The sequence below is a fragment of the Dermacentor andersoni genome, chromosome 6, assembly GCF_023375885.2.
Source record: "Dermacentor andersoni chromosome 6, qqDerAnde1_hic_scaffold, whole genome shotgun sequence".
Classification (NCBI taxonomy): Eukaryota; Metazoa; Arthropoda; class Arachnida; order Ixodida; family Ixodidae; genus Dermacentor; species Dermacentor andersoni.
The window spans coordinates 178,984,146-179,005,217 of record NC_092819.1 but is presented as its reverse complement, the minus strand read 5'-3'; the positions used below and the strand labels follow the sequence as shown (position 1 = coordinate 179,005,217).

Genomic DNA, 21,072 nt, shown 5'->3' with positions numbered 1-21,072 from the left:
GCTCGTTCATGATAAACTTCGCATAAACGACGATACATATATTTGGGATCACAGCTGAAATAAACGCTGCCTGTTGTCTACAAGCTTAGGACACAAGGCTCAAAACAGAAAACAGCACTACTAAGATCAGTCAGGTGGCACTGTCCATTCTGATACCGTAGGCAAGACTTCAGGCTCATCATCTCAGATATAGCTACGCCTTCCAAGCTTGAATGCGCGAATAAGATTACACAGTTATCATTAAAGTTAAATGTTAAAAGTAAATAAGACTACACAGTTAAAATACCAGCTTTTTTCTGACTTCTTCATAAAAGTTTGACTTTTTCATAAAGCCTACATGTTGCGGTAATAACTAAAACGTAGTTGCATAAAATATATCTGACTGCATTGTTCCTCCTGGCTATAGAATGTTTAGGAAAGACAGGGACACACATGGTGGGGGCACTTGTATCATAGTTAAAAATTCTGTACCTGCTGTAATGACGGATTGGGATGTTGTTGAAGCAGTTTGGTGCAAAAATTAATTTTCGTGGTGTCGCTTACATCGTTGGAGCAGTGTATCGCGCACCCTCTGCCTTGCCTGTGTTCTTGGAAAAACTAAACACTTTCCTATGTGCAAATGCCAAAGCAAATGCGAGACTAATAATGACCGGCAATTTTAATCTTCATCGCATAGACATCGAAAACCAATGTACTGTTGGCTCCAATTCATGTAGAGTAGACAAGCTATTGGAACTTAGGTTCATGTATAAGCTGTTGTGATCGGCCGTTCACCCTGTGACACCCCTCGGTCACGGCTCACACAATTATGGTGAAAGGGCCAAGGGCCTCGTCGGGATGGTTCTCGACATGGATGAGTAATGGCCAGCGTGGGAGTGTCTCGTTCATGAGAAGTTTCAGCGATTAGCAATGATATGGCTGTCAACTGCCAGCAGCACAAACTGGCGTGTCCAAGCCAGAGACGTGCTCAGTATGACCCTGCCCACTCAGTATGGCCCACTCAGTATGACCCACTCAGTATGACCCTGTCGGCGTTAGCAAAAAGGGCGACCTATCTCCGGATTGGTGGGACCTGATGTCAGTGGCCTCCTGACAGCGGATTGGGGGAGTGACTAAACAAAGATCAGACACGGTATAAAAGGAGCTACGGACGGTGGGAGTGATGAGCGACTACCACTTTGTCAACTTTTCTGTATTTCTTTGCATTTTCTTGTACTTATGTAAATATATTCGAGTTTGTCAAATGTCCTGAATATCGAACTTAGCCTCACGTTCACTCACTCGTCCACGAGAAAAAAGGCTCCCGCGTCTTCGAACCCTGAGTCGCAGCATTGGATGGCAGTGGTGAGATAGTCTGCACAGCGCTTCGACTTTGGCATGGTGAATACATGACCTTTTCTCCTTGAGAGTTGCCAGGCTTAACGTGGTTCTTTCTAGTCACAAGGGTGTAGGAAGCCTTGTTGAAAGATACCTTGCTTCTACACTTAATTCCCTGAGAAACTTGTCGGCACAAAAGAGGTAGCCATGAATTGGAGGAAGTTGCACAGAATGGATCTAAACGCAATATGCAGGGATTTCGGGATTGATTGTGGGAAAGAGCTAAAAAGGCAGAGGTCATCGATGCGATAGAGGAAAGCGGCAGAGATGACGAGGAGATCATGGAGGCTTGGGAAGATATTCAGGATCAGAGAAAGCGAGAGTGGGAAGAACGCAAACAGATAGAGGAATTGGACAAGGAACTCGAGTATCTAAGGGCACTGCAGGCACGGTCTAGGCTGCACGTATTTGAGGATGGCGAAAACAAAGAAAGTTTTCTTGAATTTTTCAAGAAGGTTTGCGCAGAGGTGCAGCTGGACCATGACCATTAGTCGGTAGGGTTGCTGGGGGTACTTCCCTGTAATGTGTCCTGTTGCTTGGCTTGCCTTTCTGACAAAAATTTCCGGAATTACGATAAAGCCAAGGCTGCATTATTCCGGCATTTTGGTATTCCTGCTGAGCGCATGAGGGAAAGCTCGAATGTCAAGTGCAAAATTTCTTCTGTCGAAGAGACTGAGGTTGTGCAAGTTAACAATGAGCACAAAAAGTGCGAGGTGGCAAAGTCCGTAGAGACAGAGTGCGTCGAAAGTGAGGCCGTTGGCGGTCTACAGAGAGGAACCATTCTGGAGGGCGTCCCTTGCAAGGACGAGTCTTGTTCCAGTAGCCATGAGAACATTAAGGAGGTGCTGGAGACCTTTCTTGTATCCGACCACTTGGGCGACTTTCCAGAATCATGTAGGATAGACCCAGATATGGTGGCGGCCGAGACAAGACCTGACACGGCAGAACGGAGCCGAGATCACTCAGGGCTCTAGCATCATTGATGTCGCCGTGCAGTCTTACGCCGAAACCGAGCCAGCGGCCATCCCGGAGAGTCGTCCTTGCGGGGATGAGGCTTGTTCCGGCAACCCTATGAGGGCCAGTGTAGGGCTGGAGACCTGCCTTGTGCCTCAGCACTTGAGTGACTCTCTGGCATTGCCGAGGATAGAGAGCGAAGAAGAGACAGTGGCGATCCCGAAAGGTGTTCCTTGCAGGGACGAGGCTTGGTTCAGTAGCCCTGACAGTGTAAAAGAGATGCTGAAAACCTTCCTCGTACCACCGCACTTGAGCAGCATTCCGGAATTGCCAAAAGAAGAGAATGCCATGGTGGCCAAGCACGGCAGGAAACCTGATGCTTGGGGCTTCTAGCGGTACATTCGGTGACCACCTGGCAGAGAAAAATTGGTTCAGGCAACGCAGGATCAAAGGAGCTAAGTACTCGACGCATCAAAACCTCGCGAAAGATGCCCCATCACCACGTGAGACAGAGGGACAGGCCATTGCGCAGAGCCGAAAAGGGTTCGTTGTGGCGATTCAGAAAATGGAGGCATTGCGAAAGGTTGATAAGGACAGGACAGAGCGCGTCTCTGCAAGTAAAGGGGCGGCAGAAAAGTTCATCTGGGCTGAGACATACGTGTCGGAACCGGGTCGGTCGAATGGTCACTGAGGTGGAATGTGCTGCGAGAGTGAGAACAAAGTGAAAATGGCTATTCCCCCGTTTACGGCGTCCCCCTTAGGGACGAGACAGCACGCCGCGAGCACATGGAGTGACGGGTGATGGCAGAGAAAAATGTAGGTACCGCAAGCGTGGCCCAAAGGCTGTCAGTCAGCGACCCATTCGAGCGCACATTAAGAAAGAGTAATTGTAGAATTGAACGCTTGTATAAGTCCTTTTTTTGTTGTTATTTTTGTTTCTTTTTTGTAATTAGTACGTGAGGCATTTTTTTGTTTTTTTGTTGTCCATTTCAATCGCTGTGACGAATCCCGTGGTTCAAAAGGGTGCCTTTTTCTTTCATTTTGGTGACTTGTGAATAACGAGCTACGTGGAAATTTTTAGTTTAGAGGGACGGAGTTGGAGACGTGGGACATATTGCCGGGGAAGGATCCCAGTTCTTTGCATTTCAAGCTCGCTTTACCACGACCAAATTGACAGCGGTCTTGGGGCCGTTTTAAAGGGGAGAGACAAAGGTGGCTGAAACTAGCCAGCTCATGAGCTAGTCTTTTGATAAGTCTTAATGCCTTGATAGGGATGTGCATGGGTGTTAATTATTGTTTGTTAATGTATGTTTAAAACGATCTCTATTTGTTTATAGTTTGCCTCAGAGCTCTGCGAGTTGTGCCTTCTTTGAGACACGATAGAAACGAAATGGACCAAAACGTTACGGAACCCTACCATTTAAATCTTTGTTTAGGGTCTGAAATTTAATTTACTAATTAATTTGTTTAGGTTCCTTTGAGCAGTGCTCCTCTATGGCTGCCTTTCTGGCACTCGCTGGTTCTAACCTCGGGATTAATTATATTACCTGGTATATCTCGGAAGGGCTTTGGGTGCTTGCATTGTCGCTGCTCGGGCGTTGTGCGGATTTGGTCACTAAAATGCCAGTTCCGAGCCTACGACCTGCAGCCAACCCTCTCTCCAAGATGGCCTTTGGACGTGATGCTCCCAGCGAGCCAGGGACTTCGAGCCAGAGTCGAGCCTGCTGAGCAGCCAAGGCCTCTTCAGGCGGCCCTGATGAGCTGCCCCCCTTTCAAGCCCTCTTCCTGGCAGTGGACGGGCTGTTGTGATCGGCATTTCGACCCTCCTAGCCGGAGCTGCGCCTACTAAGCGGCCATGGCCTCTTCAAGGGGCACCGATGAGCTGCCCCCTTTCGAGCCCTGGCGGTGGACGAGCTGTTATGAAAGGCCGTTCGCCCGCCGCACCTCTTGGCTACGGCTTCCACGATTGTGGTTAAAGGGCCAACGACCTTGTCGGGATGGTTCTCGACACGGATGAGTTATGGCCAGCGTGGGAGTGCCCCATTCATGAGAGGTTTCAGCCATTAGCAATGATACAGCTGTTACTCGTCAGCAGCACAAACAGGTGTCCAAGCCAGAGGCGCGTTCAGTATGACCTGGCCCGCTCAGTATAACCCGCTCAGAATGACCCTCTCAGAGTATGATCGGCATCGGTGAAAAGGGCGACCTACCTCCGGATTGGTGGGACCTGATGTCAGCGGCCTCCTGACATCAGATTGGTGGGACCTGATGTGATCGACCCCCTGGCACCGGATTGGGGGACGTGACCAAACATAAAAGGAGCTACGGACAGCGGGAGTGATGAGCGACTACCACTTTATTAACTTTTCTGTATTTCTTTGTATTTCTTTGCATTTTCTTGTACTTATGTAAATATATTCGTGTTTGTCAAACGTCCTCAATATTGGACCCAGTCAATGTCCTACAACCTTCGCAAAATGCAAAGGTTCTGGGATCGTTCCCCACCTGCGGCAAGTTGTTTTTTATCCACTTTCATTTGCATTAATTTATCGTTTCATTACTTCATTTATTAAGCACAAGTAATTTCCCCTATGTTGTCCTTGGTGTCAGTGTTTGTTGGCTTTTTATGATACGACAAATAAATATCAGGCCCGTCGGTTAATCCCCTTTCTTCTCGTTTATTACATAACGAGGGTCTCGAATCTGGCAACATTGATGCCTTAAGGTAGCATGTGTGGGTTTATTGACTGGTTGCCTCCATCCAAAAAGATCACATTCTCGTGACGCCTGTGGCAAAAAGAATGTTCCACATCCGCCGCCAAGGTCTGTAAGTGGTGACGCAGGCTAACACTCCCAGGGTTCTACTAGGACACATAAATACCCAAGAAATTGGATGGGGAAATGGCCCTGAGGTAGCTTAATTGGTAGAGCATCGCACATGAGATGCGAAGGTTGTGGGATCATTCACCACCTGCAGCTAGTTGTTTTTTCATCCACTTTCATTTCCATTAATTTATTGTTTCTAATTTCATTTATTAGGCACATGTAATTTCCCCTATGTTGTCCTTGGTGTCAGTGTTTGTTGGCTTCTCATGATCTGTTTATAAACATGGTATTTTCTTGGCACTTAAATTTTGTTTTAGGTTTGTTCAACTGTAATGCTCCTCTTACGTGCATGAAACTAACATTTATTACACTTCACTCGAAGGCTTTGTCTTTCGACACACTGTCACAATGTTTCCTCACTTGGGACGGCAGCATCACTCAGTCTTCCTCGTCATACTCTCAATAACTTTTATGCAACATTGTAAGTACCTTGAAGCACATTGCTGGCATTTTCTTTTGACGTGACATGCTTGGGAAAAAACACAAACGATCATGCCTGAACACATGCATGCAAAAGCAATATGACGACTGGAAGCCGAAAGTTAGTGCAGCTACTGCTGGACTGCTGCGACTTCTACGAATGACAGACTATGATAACAAAGCAGTGTTCTCCTTTAATCGATAGAATGGCATCTTTTAGGTTGTTTCTTTCGCTTCATTATTTGTTGGCTTCATAAGGAAAATAGGGCCCATCCGTTCCTCTTCCTTTTGTACACTTGTGCCAGTGAATGCACACACAAAATAGGCTGCATGTGCTCTCTAAGATATCAGCTGTTGGCCATGAATAAAGAAGTACGCTTGCCTATGGATCCTGTGGCCACACTCTGGACGTATGCCCGGCGTCGCTCAAACCAACGGCTGGGCTCTGGGAATTGCTCGAAGAAAAAGTACCGGAAGACTGGACGGAAGTGGCTGCACACTTTCTGGTAGACACGAAGGCGTTCCTCCGGAGCACCCTTGTGCACCTCCTGTGCACCGCAGGCCGACATGGTGAGCTTCTTAATGCTTAAAAGGAATGCGTAAGCTTGTGCGTGTTTACGTGTATGCTTATGTGTTTAGTTTATCATGCATACATATTAGCGTACACTTACATGTGCACTCTCACCAAGATCATGCAAGTTCGTTTGCAAGCCTACACTGAGTGTGCTGCAAAGGTCCCACTTTTCATTGCATATTTTTCGGTCAGAATTAAATGTTTTTTTTTTCTTTTACACTGTACCAGTAGTGTCCAGAAGAAACAAAGTTGTGCTCTTTTCAAACCTCAAGCCCATGCTGTACAAATACACACACACACACACGCACTAATGTAGCACAAATGTGAACATGAAATCAATGTGATGCGGCAGGTGCATGTTCTGCATAACAGGCATTAGCTGCTGTTTTTTTTTCTGAGTGCTATAAGAACAGAGACGGTACAATGGAAAGAAGGGGCATCTGAAATGATTCAAAGCGTGCTTTGCGACACAGCAGCGCTACCTGGTTTTTCGACAAGCTCTTCAAATCAAAGGCAAAGCTCTTTTGGTGAGCTTTTCTCCAATACAGTCAAACCCTCAAACCCGTTTAAAACGAACTCGACAGTTCCACAAAAAGTGGTCATTATATCATAGTTCATTATATATGCACTCGGCCTTGAAACCGCTAAAAAATTAACTGCACTGAAGGTGGCGTCAACAGTTACAATTTCGCTACACTTGGGTTTTGTGGGCACAGGTTCGCCTAATAAAAGCTAGTTTTGTCTTTCACAGCATTGCTACTGTGTTCTTTAACGTCACTACCGTATCTGCATTCCAACATATATGCATATATATATATATATATTAGGTATATGAGCCAGTTAACATTAAAAATGATTTGAAAAAGAAATTCAGCAATATTGCCGTGATAACACGGTTCAAGCACGAAAAATACTATAATGAAAACACAATTAATAAATTTGGCCAAAAAAAATGGGTTCACATGAGAAATGCTCTATTATTTACAACTATTGAGCATGTGAATATTATGCAGAGCAGAGGAAGTACATTCATTAAACTTAATGTTTTGTACAACAAAAGTGTTCAGCAAGCTCAGCAGTGAGTAATGTTTCATCTGTCGTCCATAATTTCTACATGTACTTTGCACATGCCACTGCTCCGGGTATTATAGGGCCTCCTTCAAGGTTTGCAAAAGGAGACAGAAGCATTCAGTTTTGCTTTAAATCTTTTATGTGGTGAAAGCTAACCGATAATTAAACAGGTCTATGAATTTCAGAATACTAAGATTTTTTAATGTTGCTTGTGTACTAAAGTGCACGCCGTAATTAAGGTGAAAATCTTTTTTTTATAACTCAATGACGTGGTTAGTATTTATAATTATGGCAGATTAGTGCAAATTGATAATGGACACAAAAGAACAAAGTAGACAAAGACGGGCGCTGCTAGTAACTGTTTAGTCTCATGCCACCCACCGATATTTGATGCAACAGCATGCATTGCATAAATGGTTAGTATTTGTGGCAGTCCAATATTTCCGGCTCGCAAACATATGGGAGCCTTAAATATTGACACATCAAAGCAGGGGTTGTAAAGCAGGAGGTACAGCAGCAGGTCGCTGTTTTTATTATGAGCGCAACCTCGAGTTCTTCTCCCCTGTGCCTTGACAAGTACCCTCATGCACACCCACATTGTCCTCTTTTTCAACTGAGTACAGGCGTGGAATTTGCGTCCCTCCAAAAGAAGCATCGGCTCGATGCGCAATTTAAGCATATGAGGGCAGTGTATAATGGCAAAGAATTAAACATGAAAAAAAAAACAAAAAACGATAAAGAAAACCAAAAATAAAAGATCAAAAGTTAGTTCGACAGGTACAGCTTCATCCGTACCACATGCACCACTTCGGGTAAGTGCTTGCGGCGACTAAACGGGCATTTCTTTGTCTGGTCCCCGACTGAAGCAGTCCGGCTCTTTCTTGCGGTGCTGTGCGCTCCGGCGGTTTAGGCCTCATGCCGTAAACCTTTTGTCCGGCCGCCCCGTCGAAGCTACAACAAACTGGCGACGAAGATGGGATAACAAGGATGATTTTTGTTAGCATGTACTTTCAGAAAATAATTAAGAGTAAAATATGACCGCTGCAGATCTAAGGACCATTCATTCGATTCTACATAGAGGCTTTCGATGGGACTCGTCCTAAAGGCACCGGTGGTGAAGCGAATACCAAGATGATGCACAGGGTCCAGCATCTTGTGAGCACTGGGTGTAGCAGAGTGATACACTACGGCACCGTAGTCTAACTGCGATCGTACAAGGCTCCTGTAAAGGTTCATGAGGCATTTCCTGTCGCTTCCCCATGTTGTTTGTGACAGTATTTTTAGGATGTTCATTGTTTTAAGGCATTTAGCTTTCAGATACTTGATATGAGGAATGAAGGTTAGTTTTTTGAGTCAAGTATTATGCCTTGTAGCAGGATACCACAGCCATCTTCCCCCGCGTCGTCGCAGTCGCGTCGAGAGCCGGCATAGACACGGGAGAGGCGCACTACGCCCTCTACCGCTTCTCCCTCGTTCTCGCGATGTGGCGCACCCTTCCTCCCCGACTTGCGGGGAGGTAGCTGACGGGTGAGGACGGCCTTACCCTTGCCAAGGTAAAAAGGTACAAAACAGCGCCACTGGGGGAGACCCTCTCTCCCTGACGCCAGACCCCTAACCTGTCGGACTGGAGTACCTGCCGCCACCCGTGAGTGACCTCGTTTGCCTGGCTATCCCGGACAACGAGGCCAGCCTATTATTACTCATTAAAGAGAGGACGCCCCTCTGCCAGTGTTCTTTATTGTTGGTAGCAATAAACGTTGTTACAGTTGACGCTGCTGGTTGCCTTTATTTGTTCGAACCCGACGTAGCCGCGATTCCCGCGCTACGGGTTGGGGAGTACCACGGAGTGACTGCGTAGGGCTAGATCCGGAGCTCAGGTTAAGCCTTAGCCGCATGCGGCGTGGAACCCCCCCAAGTTTGACTTGGTTCTCGAGAGATGATCAAATGACCTGTTCAGAAGGTGTACGTTCTTGAAGCAGGCTACCAAGACCCAGCTGCCGAGTAATAACCTGTGGGAGCCAGTCACAGGCTGGATCCGACTATTATGCTTGCGAACATTCTTTTCTACCTCAACGGAGCTCCACTTGCATGGTTCCAGACTCACGAAGAGGAGATCTCAAGCTGGGATCTCTTCAAAGAGAAGCTCCGCGACCTTTTTGGCAATCCGTTCGGTTGCCAACTCAATGCCAAGAAAGCCCTTGCCACATGTGTACAGACGTCGACCGAGTCCTACGTGTCGTACATCCTCGACGTCTTGGCACTTTGTGCCAAGGCTGACCCGACCATGTCTGAGGACGATAAGGTTAATCATGTCCTCAAAGGCATTGCTGACGACGCCTTCAATTTACTGGTGTTTACGAACGTCACCAGCATCGATGCGATCCTCAAGGAGTGCCGCCGTCTTGAGCATGCTAAAAGCCGCCGGGTATTCCAGCACATCACGCGACTTGCCAACACAGCTGCTACGTCATCCCGTGACGACCTCTTCCACCAGCCGTTGCGATGTGACAACTTGACCCGCATCATTCGTCGTGAGGTCGAAGTGGCACAACCGGCGGCCCCTTCATTCCCGTCACCTAATCATTCTCTGGTGACAATCTCCTTGATCCAGGCCGTCGTCCGTCAAGAGTTGACATTTTTGACTGTGACAAAACATTTTGACAAGACATTTTTTACTTTGACAATCGACCCTTAGGTCAAACGTCCATCGTGACCCATCACATAAACACTGGCGATGCGAACCCTATTCACCAACGTCCATATCGTGTTTCTGCGTCCGAACGAGCTGTTATTCAACAGGAAGTCAAAAAGATGCTTGCGAAGGACATTATCGAGCCTTCCTGTAGTCCCTGGGCTTCTCCCGTCGTACTTGTCAAAAAGAAGGATGGAACGTGGCATTTTTGTGTAGATTATCGCCACCTGAACAAAATCACAAAAAAGGACGTGTACCCTTTGCCACGTATTGATGACGCTCTAGACTGCTTGTACGGTGCCACCAATTTTTCTTCTATCGACTTACGGTCCGGCTACTGGCAGATATCCGTCGACGACATGGACCGAGAGAAGACTGCATTTATTACCCCTGACGGCCTTTATCAGTTCAAGGTGATGCCTTTCGGTCTCTGTAATGCGCCCGCCACCTTCGAACGAATGATGGACTCTGCTTCAGGGGTTCAATTGGTCCACCTGTTTGTGCTATCTGGACGACGTCATTGTTTATTCGCCCACATTTGACACGCATCTAGACCGTCTTTCAGGGATCCTTGACGTGTTTCGCCGCACCGGTCTCCAGTTGAGCTCGTCAAAATGCCACTTCACTCGCCGCCAAATCACCGTCCTTGGACACCTCGTGGACGCCAGGGGCGTGCGGCCTGATCCGGACTAAATTCGCGCCGCTGGGAACTTTCCTGTTCCGAAGTCTACCAAAGATGTTCGTAGTTTCGTAGGGCTGTGCTCTTATTTCCGACGCTTTGTGAAGGATTTTGCGACTATCGCATGTCCCCTTACCGACCTCTTGAAGAAAGATGCCCCATTTTCTTGGGGACCTGACCATGCCGCATCTTTTTCGCAGCTCACCACTCTCCTTACCATGCCTCAAATTCTGGCCCACTTTGACCCGTATGCCTCAATGGAAGTTCGAACTGATGGCAGTGGTCACGGCATAGGAGCAGTGTTAGCACAACGCCAGCATGGACATGACCGCGTTAGAGCGTATGCCAGCCGACTTCTATCACCCGCCGAGCGCAATTATTCAATCACAGAGCGCGAGTGCCTCACTCTTGTGTGGGCTGTTGCGAAATTTCGTCCATACTTGTACGGACGCCCCTTCTGTGTCATCACTGATCACCACGTGCTCTGCTGGCTATCCTCACTCAAGGACCCCACGGGACGACTCGCGCGCTGGGCGTTACGCCTGCAAGAATATACGTTCTCCGTGGTATACAAGACGGGACGCTTGCACCAAGATACTGCTTGTTTGTCTCGCTACCCCGTCGACGAACCGGCTGATGCGGACGCCATCGCTTGCGTTTTCTCTGTGTCCCAGTTGCTTGAAATCGGCAACGAGCAATGCCGTGATCCTTCATTACAAGCCTGGCGACGCTCTCTCTGGATGTTTCTCCTTAAGGAAGGGACATTATACCGCTGCAATCTCGACCCACACGGCCTTGACCTTCTGCTTGTAATTCCATCACACCTGCGTTCGACTGTCCTCCAACAACTTCGCGATGCTCCCTTGACTGGACACTTGGGCGTCTCGCGCACATACGACCGTGTACGCCGTCGATTCTTTTGGCCGGGTCTCGCCCGCTCCATGCGGCGCTACGTTGCCGCTTGTGAGCCCTGTCAGCGCCGGAAGAACCCTCCACACCTCCAGCTGGATGTCTCCAGCCGATCGACTTCCCACCGGAACCCTTTTTCAGTCTTGGTCTAAACCTTCTTGGAGCGTTTCCTCTCTCGAGTTCCGGAAACAAATGGGTCGCCGTCGCTACTGATTCTGCTACGCGGTACGCAATCACCAGAGCCCTTCCGACAAGTTGTGCTACTGACGTTGCCGACTTTCTGCTCTATGACATCATTTTAGTGCATGGTGCTCCGCTCCAATTACTCACTGACCGTGGCCGCAGCTTTCTGTCGGCATTTGTCGAGGACATCCTCCGCTCCTGCTCAACAAAGCACAAGTTCAGCACGTCCTACCACCCACAGACCAACGGCCTCACGGAGCGTCTCAACCGGACCATCACTGACATGCTTTCAAAGTACGTTGCGACCGACCACCACGACTGGGATCTTCACTTATCATATGTGACGTTCGCATATAATTCATCGCGTCACGACACCGCCGGCTATTCACCATTCTATCTCCTACATGGCCGAGAACCCGCGTTGCCCTTGGACACTTTGTTGCCCTCGGCCAAACGTTCAACCACTGAATACGCGCGCGACGCGATCGCACACGCCGACCACGCGCGCCAGCTCGCCCGCACCCGTCTCGAGGCCTCACAGGAGCATCAGAGACGCCTCTATGATGGTCACCATCGCGACGTGCACTTTACTCGGGGTTCTCTGGTGCTTCTGTGGTCACCCATTCGACGTGTGGGCCTTTCAGAAAAGCTGCTGTCGCGCTACACTGGCCCATACCGTGTGGTGCGACAAGTGATCGATGTCACATATAAAGTCATCCCCGCCGACCTGTCAGCATCATCGTCGGCTACAAGTGACATCGTTGCCGTGGCGAGACTAAAGCCATACCAGACACCTTTCACCGTGGATGTGTAGATTAAGCACCGGGACAGTGTTTCTACCGCCGGGGGTGATGCTACGGAACAGCCGCCACAGTGAGGCTGCACTGAGGAGGAAGAAGACGACGTGGGCCCGCTTGATATAGTGTTGCCATTTTGGCCTTCCGTTAGCTTCCCTGTAAATAAATTGTATATAGTATTAAGCTCCAGCTACACGTAACAATATGTTGGAGATCATTTCCCACAGGCGGCGACGCGGAGTTGAAGAGAAGGAAGAAGAGGAGGGTCATGAGCAATAGAATAAATAGAATAGAATAAAAAACATGAAATAGAATAAAAATAAACAGAAATAATAAAAAAAAAACATGGAGTGCTTGGGCTAGGGCTCAGGTATTTATTATGCGACAGCATCAATGTATCCCAGAGTAATAATCGTGACCTTGAGCAAGACGATCAGCACTTTTGAGTGGGTGCGATCAGTTTACACTCTGTGTCCAAAAGAAGCCAGCATGCGAGCCCACAGCATTTCAGCAAGACCCCGACTTGATAAGAACGCTCACTTCATGCTCGCTAGACGGTGAGGCGTTAATGCCACATGGGCATCTGCTAAAGGCATGACAATTGTGCTCTTCCGCAGTTCAGTTTTGGTTTGGAAAGTGAAATTGTCCAGAATTCACTTGTGATTACAATAGAGCCAATTATACAGATATGAATATTACTCTAAACGAATTCTACGTTCAAATGTTCTTGCCCTCATTTTCGGACAGGTCTGTTGAACAGAACTGGGTGCTCTTTAAGAATGTGATAAATAATCAAGTTTACAAATATGTTCCTTTAGTATCTATTTCCAACGATAAAACTAACACAGGGTTCACCAGACCTCGCTGTCGGCATGTAACAACAACAAAAAAGTGTTTGTACACAAAGGGTAAGCTGGCGTCCACTCTAGCAGCATAGATCAAATACTGTGAATGCCTCAAATGTTATTGTTCTGCCCTTTGTGCTTCCAAAAATAAGTTCTTTTCACATGACGTACTGGCTATCCTTAAATCTAACAGCAAAAAGTTTTGGCGTGTTATATCTCCTGACAATACTACCAACCATTTTCCATTGCGTAGGGATCATCCCACACCACTTTCGGACAGTGCATGTCGACATGTGTTTAACAGATATTTTGCAACCGTATTCACAAGGGAAAGTAATTTCAACATACTCAATGTTCCTCATCCTGAATATCAGTACATGGCTCCTATTACCATCTCAGCTGAAGCAATGGCTCATCTTATAGCAAACCTAAAGGTGTCAACTAGCGCTGGTGTTGATAACATTAACTCAAAAATTTTGAAGAACACTGCAGCAATCTCTAGCGAAATTTTATGCCTCATCTTCCAGCAATTATAATCATCTGGCTTGCTCCCTAGAGTGGAAAATCACAAATATTATCGCCGTGTTTAAAATTGAAAACAGAAATTCACCGGAAAATTACCGCCCCATTTTGCTAACATGCATTTGCTGCAAATTACTGGAGCATATTATTGCTTCTCACATATACAGTCACCTGGAACATAATTCTTTCTTTTTTCCTAAACAGCACGGCTTCTGGAAAGGTTTTTCTTGTGACGCTCAACTGCTAGAAATTACTAATGACTTGCATTTCAACATGGATGTTAACCTACAAACTGACTGTATCTTTTTAGATTTCGCTAAAGCTTTTGACCACGTTGCACATTCCTCTTTGTTCTCAAACTTATCTGCTGTCATCTGCTTATCTGACATCTGCTGCTTGCCTTGATTCTCTAACCCTCTCATGGCTTCGTAATTTTCTTTCTTTCTGAGCAGTTCACTACAGTTAAAAATTTCACCTCTTCCCTCTGCAACATTTCATCTGGCATACCTCAAGGCAGTGTTCTTGGCCCTTTGTTGTTTTCAATATACATTAACAACTTGCCCACTGATATATCTTCCTCCTTACAACTTTTTGCTGATGACTGCATCATTTACCACTCAATTAATTATATGCATGATCACTTCGCTCTCCAAAGTGATCTTAACCACATTTCCAACTGGTGTACTTAATGGCAAATGATGCTTAACTCGACTAAATGAAAAGTAATCTCTTTCAGGTCCCAAGCGTACAAATTCTAACTTCTCGTACCTCATTGATAGCACAATAGTATCTTGGGCATCAACATACAAGTATTTAGGTGTTCACCTCAGGCATAATCTTTCATGGGCCACACACATTCTGAACATTTCCGCCAAGGCTTCCAGATCACTTGGGTATCTGCACCAGAACTTTCGAAACTCCCCTAATAATGTAAGACAATTGGCTTACCTAACAACTGTGCGACCGCAACTAGAATTTGACAGTTTTCTTAAAATTTGCATCAGCTATCTGGTCCTTATATCAAAACTACCTAATCAGAATGCTAGAATCTGCACAAAATAGAGCCTCTTGTTTCATTACACAGAACTAGAGTCCCCATTCGAGCATAACGCAGATTAAACTTGACATCTCTCTCGAACCATTAGATTTTCGTCATTCCATTGCTCTTTTATGCCTATTTAATAAGTATCATTACAGCACTAGGCCATCTCCATTACCTACGGAAACACATTAACGCCCTTCGTGCAGACTACGAATCAATTTAGCATAAAGCACACGCACAGAAGGACCCAAGCCTTCAATTCATCAGCACTTCCACGTACCACTGCTCTTTGGAATGATCTTCCCGACTCTTAACGCGTCCATCTGTGACCACCAATCATTCCATGATCAGCTGCGGAAACCTTTTTTTTAAAGAGTGACATCATGACTTGGGTCTCTTCAGTTGGTTTGCACTTCAATTCTCGTTGCTATTGTGGTATGGCTTGTTAACTTGTGCATCTTACATCAATGACATTTCTTGTATGACCACTGTTTTTTCTTACGATATGTATTGGCCACGTATGATGCATTCATGTTACTCGTGGTATAATACGATGTTCATCACGCCTATGTATATTTTTTTGTTGTCATTTGCTCTGTACAATTTTCGCCTTTTACTTTTTGTTTTGCATCTGACGTTGTTATTTGATACTTGTTCCTATACTATTTATGCTGTTTTTTGTCCCGCTTACTCAATACCCTTCCGTGCCCTGTAAGGTATATTGAATAAAAAAAAAAAATGAATTACAAAGCAGAAAGTAGCAGCATCAACTTTTTGAATGCCTGGAATTGGTTATGCTCAGATGACTGGCTTCAAATATTGCATTAGGATCACTCATCTTGATTCTGTGCCAACACGGTGTCTTGGCACAATGCCAGTAATGCCGTTGCCTGTAAACGCCATGTCTGGTGCAGATGCATGCGAAAATGACCGAGAATATTACTGGCGGCACTCTGGAAAGGCTTCACGCAGTCTATGCACGACTAGCGGACTTATATTTTCATGATTTCGCTTGACTCAAGACTCCATGTAACACAAATTTTTTTTCCAGTTTTATACAACTTCAAGTTAATGGGAGCATACTGTAATTAGTCTTGCTGCATGCCATCATGGCTTCTTCAATGAGGCACAGAAAAGGAGAGTTGGCCTCTGCGTTGTGTTGGTTGGTGCCACCTTCCTTTCTCAATGCGATTATCAGCAAAGCTGTAGGAGCTCTCACTTTTTACATTGGTCTCAAAATTTTCTATTATTGCACTTTTGACATCGACACTTTTGTGCATTATGTGTTTTTGAATGGCCATTCCTTGTGGCTTTCATCTTCACCTCAGTTTTGAAGTTACATCAGCACAAACATTTCTCAATGCTCATACCCTAACCGTCTTAGCCCAAACACAACTGGTAGTCCTCTCGTGGTGCTTCTTTGAGACTTTAGCATAGCTTGAACACATAATTAATGAAAAAGCTGCAACAATTGGGCATAATGCATCTTGTCCACTCTCGTCATCATTCCCCAATTTTAAACAGGCTACAACTTCTCCAAACAGGTGCAGTCCATTTCAAATGCTGCATTTTGGGGCATTCAAGTGGTTCTAGTAAAAAAGCTTCTCGCTGTAGCACAGCAGATTGTGTGGCCAACAAGTTCCAGCTTCTTGTGTGCATGCTCTGCACCGTATCTGCAATGGTATCAAAGCACTAACTCGCCCAACAACGAGCTTTACTAGATGCAGCCGAAACTTCAGTATGCCACGGGGTCTGCAGAAAATTATACGTCTGTACACAGCAATGCTATAGTCATGTGTGTTGGAAGTCTCCACAAAAAAGAAAAAGACAGCAATTAATTGAAGCAGCTTTCAACATTTGGCAATGGAGACCATGTGGCTAGAATCTGCAATTTAGGAGTTCTTATTAAATGTGTTGTTGTCACACATTGATCCCGTAATTATTATTTGAGTCGTATTGTGCAAATGACATAGCCCCATGGCTCGCTAACCTGCATGGCGTTGCGGCAAGCCGCAGGTGTCCAGTCGAGTGGCTGGTAGCGCTGGTGGGCCCCCATGTGCGGTGTGAGCAGGAACTCCGAGAAGGGCTGCGTCCCTTCGCACCACTGCACCAGGCCACTGCGACGCGACAGCGGAACCACCTGTCCACAGAAATGCATCAAACGTACAGCCTGAAAAAAGAATCCAGTACAATTTGGGGCATGCTTCTTGGCTGCCGGCACTGAACTGATGAACAGAGTTTGTGAAAAATAATTTACCTCTGGCCCTGTTGAAAAAAATAAAATTCAAAGTGTCAATTGAAGCCTGTTTTGTCTCATTCTAACAAACCACTTTTGCACTTGTATCAGAGGACAACTCCCCAGTTTCCTGCACTAAAGGTAAGTGACTGCCAATACAACTAGAATGCAATTAGAATATGGTCAAGTAGAGAGTTGCCGCTAAGGCACTGTGCAATGAAACATAGCTGCTGCAATAAGTGGACTGGCATGGAGGCATGCTTCTGTAGCGCACTCTTTTGCTGCAGGCTCGAAGAGAGGCTGCACCTGTGAAAGGAATGAAGTTACTGCACGTCTGTCGGTTAAAATTTCCTTGGTGTGACTGCATCATCGGGACTTTATTACCCTGGCGCATGCGCGTGGTGATGGTGCTCCTGGTTGTCAATGTAGGTGCCACGAAGGCGTCCACTGGTAGATCCACACGGCGGTACGTCGTAGATCATAACAGCAGCGGTAGAGTTGCATACTTTTCGTCATTTTCGGATAAAGTTGTCAAACTTGTAGTCATCAGGCATATCTGGCAGTGGCAGACTCTGTGGTGTAGTTGTTGTTGATGCAGGCGTCCATTGGTACACCGGCACGGTTGGTCAGTGAATGGTGGAAAACATTTGTGCTGTCACATATGACTGGGTCGTGGTTGTGATCCTTTTGAAGGAAAAGTAGCGCTTGTGCTGTGGCGACTGGAACTGTAGGGTAGGTCGCACATGGTGTTTTTATTTTTTTAACAGTAATGTAGTCACTCTTGTGATAGTTGCTGTGGCTGCTTGTGTTTTTGTCATTGAAGAAGGTCTTGGGAGACCTCGAAGCTGGCGATATGTTGGACCCAGGCTTTTGGTTTCAAGCAATGCTTTGTCAGTTGTGTTTGTTCTCCTCAATGTGGCGACAGTGGTGAGAGAAGCAAAAGTGGTAGTGATTTCGTCGGTTGCGTTTCCGGTGGTCACGAGACAGGATCCAAGCCTGCCGCACTATGCGCACAAGTGTGCAGGTATACAAGAATCGTCATCCAAGTAGGTTTGTACCATATGGCTGGTCACTGACATCTGTTTCCCGCACATTGTGTGGCAATTGGTTTGGCCTCGCGGAATATTGAAAATGTATATGGTCGGTTTAACTGGTAAGTAACTGGCAGCTTGTCCACTTTTCTAGCTGTGATCTGGGGCTCCTTGTTGGCAATCAAGTTGTTGTTCAGGATCAGCTAACACTGCACTCTCACCTCAATCTGAAGCTTCGGTAGTTGCTTGCATTGCATCAGTGTTCTGGAATTTGCGCTGATGTTCAAGCGCTTACCTGGTAGACCACCTGGATGTACTGCCTGCTGTCCTCACAAAGGGCTGGTGGCAGTCGACAGAGATCCAAAGTCAGCACAGGAATTAAGACGAAAACAAGCCCGGCTGATGGCGTGACGGATCTTCTCGTGGTATTCAAGTGTTTTGGCAAATTTGGCTTCGTACTCATCATCGTCGATTGTGAGCTCTTCGATTTTGTCGTTCATTCCAATGAGGCAACGGTGAGGTCTTTGTCATCGAGTTTGTTTAGGAGCACTTGCAAGTTGGTAGATGTCGGCTGAGTTTACTGCAAAGCTTCAGTTCCAGTGGCAATGACTCAGGCAGCGGCGCTTTGAATGATGCCACGCTGACGGCATGGTCGATCCATGGTCAGTTGTGCAAAAAACAGTCTCCTTCTCTGGTTTCACGGCACCATAATGTAAAGAACAAACTGACTGCATGCCTGTATGTTATGATTGCTCGGTATGAATGCTTTACTGGGACCCCACCCTTGCTCATGCATATGGTGATGGCGTGCTTTCTTTTCTTCTGTTCGCAACACCTCTTTCATCACCAGAGAAAAATGACAATTTTTCAGGGGTCAGGTGCTATGTGCACAATTGCAGATGTGAAGATAGTGATTTTGGGAAGTTAGCGCAAGCAAAACATGAAACTTGAAGAAAGGTACAGCATTCGTGCTGAAGCGGTTTGTGTTGTCCCTTTCTTCAAGGCTCGTGTTTCACTTGCAGTAACTTCCAAAATTTATGAATCACCAATTGGCCTACACCCACACTCTGCTATGAAGATAGTGCATCAAAATCAAAAGCATTCAATAGAATTACAATAATAAAATGAACATCAAGCTTCTTCAAGCACTTTTGAGTGCCATGCATTATAATGAACCACCCAGACAATAAAACGCAACCTTTCCTCAACAAAGCAGAGGTACGCACAAAATCATTTTGTTTTTCTGCACTCAAAATGAAGTGAGCAAATGCCGCTGCTCTTCAGCGGGGTCTGCTCTTTGTGTCCAGTGGCGAGCAACAAACTATCCATGGCTATATAACCCAAGCCTGTCTGGCGCAGGAGTCAATAACACAGTTTGTGCCCGACATTGTGCTGTGCATGCACTTTGTCAGTGCAGCTAGTCAAAGCAAATAATGAGGGAAATCTTCCAATGGGCAAAAACTGTTGCAGCGACATGGAGAGTATCCCACTATGACCAACAACTGAAGAAGACTTGAAGTGCGACATGAAGGGTTAGGTCATGGAATGTGCAAGAGCACATGGTACAAGGAGCATCGGAGCCAACACAAACTTATGATGTAGTGCTGTTGTTGTAATGCTCTGGGATGTTTACAAACTGACCTTGTTCATGCCAATGTAGTGAAGTACTGTCCTTTGCAGGTGGCTGCATGCACATACTTTAAAATTGATTTGAAGTATGTTTTAAGCTACATTCGCCATTGATATATTGTACATGATGTGTCTATGTCCACAGAAATCAATCTTACAAGTTATGCCCTTTTAACCCTTTCAGTGTTGGCCTTTTTATAAGAGGGATGCACCCCCAGTGTCAGTTTTTGTTCTCAGATATTGTAAAATGAACACAATGGTTTATTTTTGTTTATTCAGAAGTCAAAAATGACACACATGGCAAATGCATTCTTAGTATGATCCTCACTATAGAGTAGAAAACATACAGGTACTTCAGTGACATGCTGGGACAGAAACACAGAAATGTACTATGTCAGTGTCACTGAAAGCATTAAGTACATTCCGAATAGACTACATTATATAGAATATGTTCAGGTTTGGGATTACGCAGACATATGTGCTTTCTTATATTTTTTCCAGTGACGGCTTTTCACCAGCTAACAAACTTTATATATAAGAAGTTAGCAATATGGTATCATCAATAATAATCTGCCCCCTCGATTCCCTTTCTTCTTGTTAAAACTTCATACATGTATCAAAACATTCTCAATTGCTGCAATCGATTCTATCTGTTGCCTGCGTTGTCGCCGAACCTTTTGTAATCAGACTGCATGCACAACGGGAAAAGTGCTGTACATTCTAGAACTTGTGCGAGCATCAGCAAATATTGTGCTGTCCGAGTGTCACTTGTTCTTGTGGGCACAGCTTCGCCCAGTAGAGTTAGCTTTGTCATTCACCGTCACACCACATTTCGATTCTTTATCGTGACAGCAATGTGACAACACAAACAGTTTTTCAAGCGATCAGGGAGGATACAAATACACCAACCCCATGCAAGCGAGCCGGCGCAGTTTATCGCGGAGTGGCATGGGAGCTTCCTTCACCTCCTGTCTCTGTTGGCAAGCGTGCCCAGCTCGCAACCCCATGAGCCTGGCGAGGTCACAGGCCCGACACGGCTATGTTGCCAATTTGGCTTGACAGGGCTCTGTTGCCAATTTGCCGGCCGCTTATTGGCCACTTGCTGCCAATTTTCCTCAGTTCGCCGCTGCTCTGCGTGTTTCGCTTACTGCGATATGGACTGCCTAAATGTGATGAATACAAGCTGAGTCCACGTTGGAAGACTCAAGCGTTCACTGCTGACATA

At 46.1% G+C, this 21,072-nt stretch overlaps 1 protein-coding gene across 1 annotated transcript in view; it reads right to left on the bottom strand.

Annotated features, from left to right (window-relative positions):
* tefu (Serine/threonine-protein kinase tefu) overlaps nt 1-21,072 on the bottom strand; it is a 297,846-nt gene that overhangs the window by 70,257 nt on the left and 206,517 nt on the right. The window contains exons 20-21 of the mRNA XM_050172366.2: nt 16,942-17,091; nt 6,020-6,185 (exon numbers count right to left, since the gene is read on the bottom strand). Of these exons, the coding sequence (XP_050028323.1) occupies nt 6,020-6,185; nt 16,942-17,091 (316 nt within the window). The remainder of the gene's footprint in view (nt 1-6,019; nt 6,186-16,941; nt 17,092-21,072) is intronic.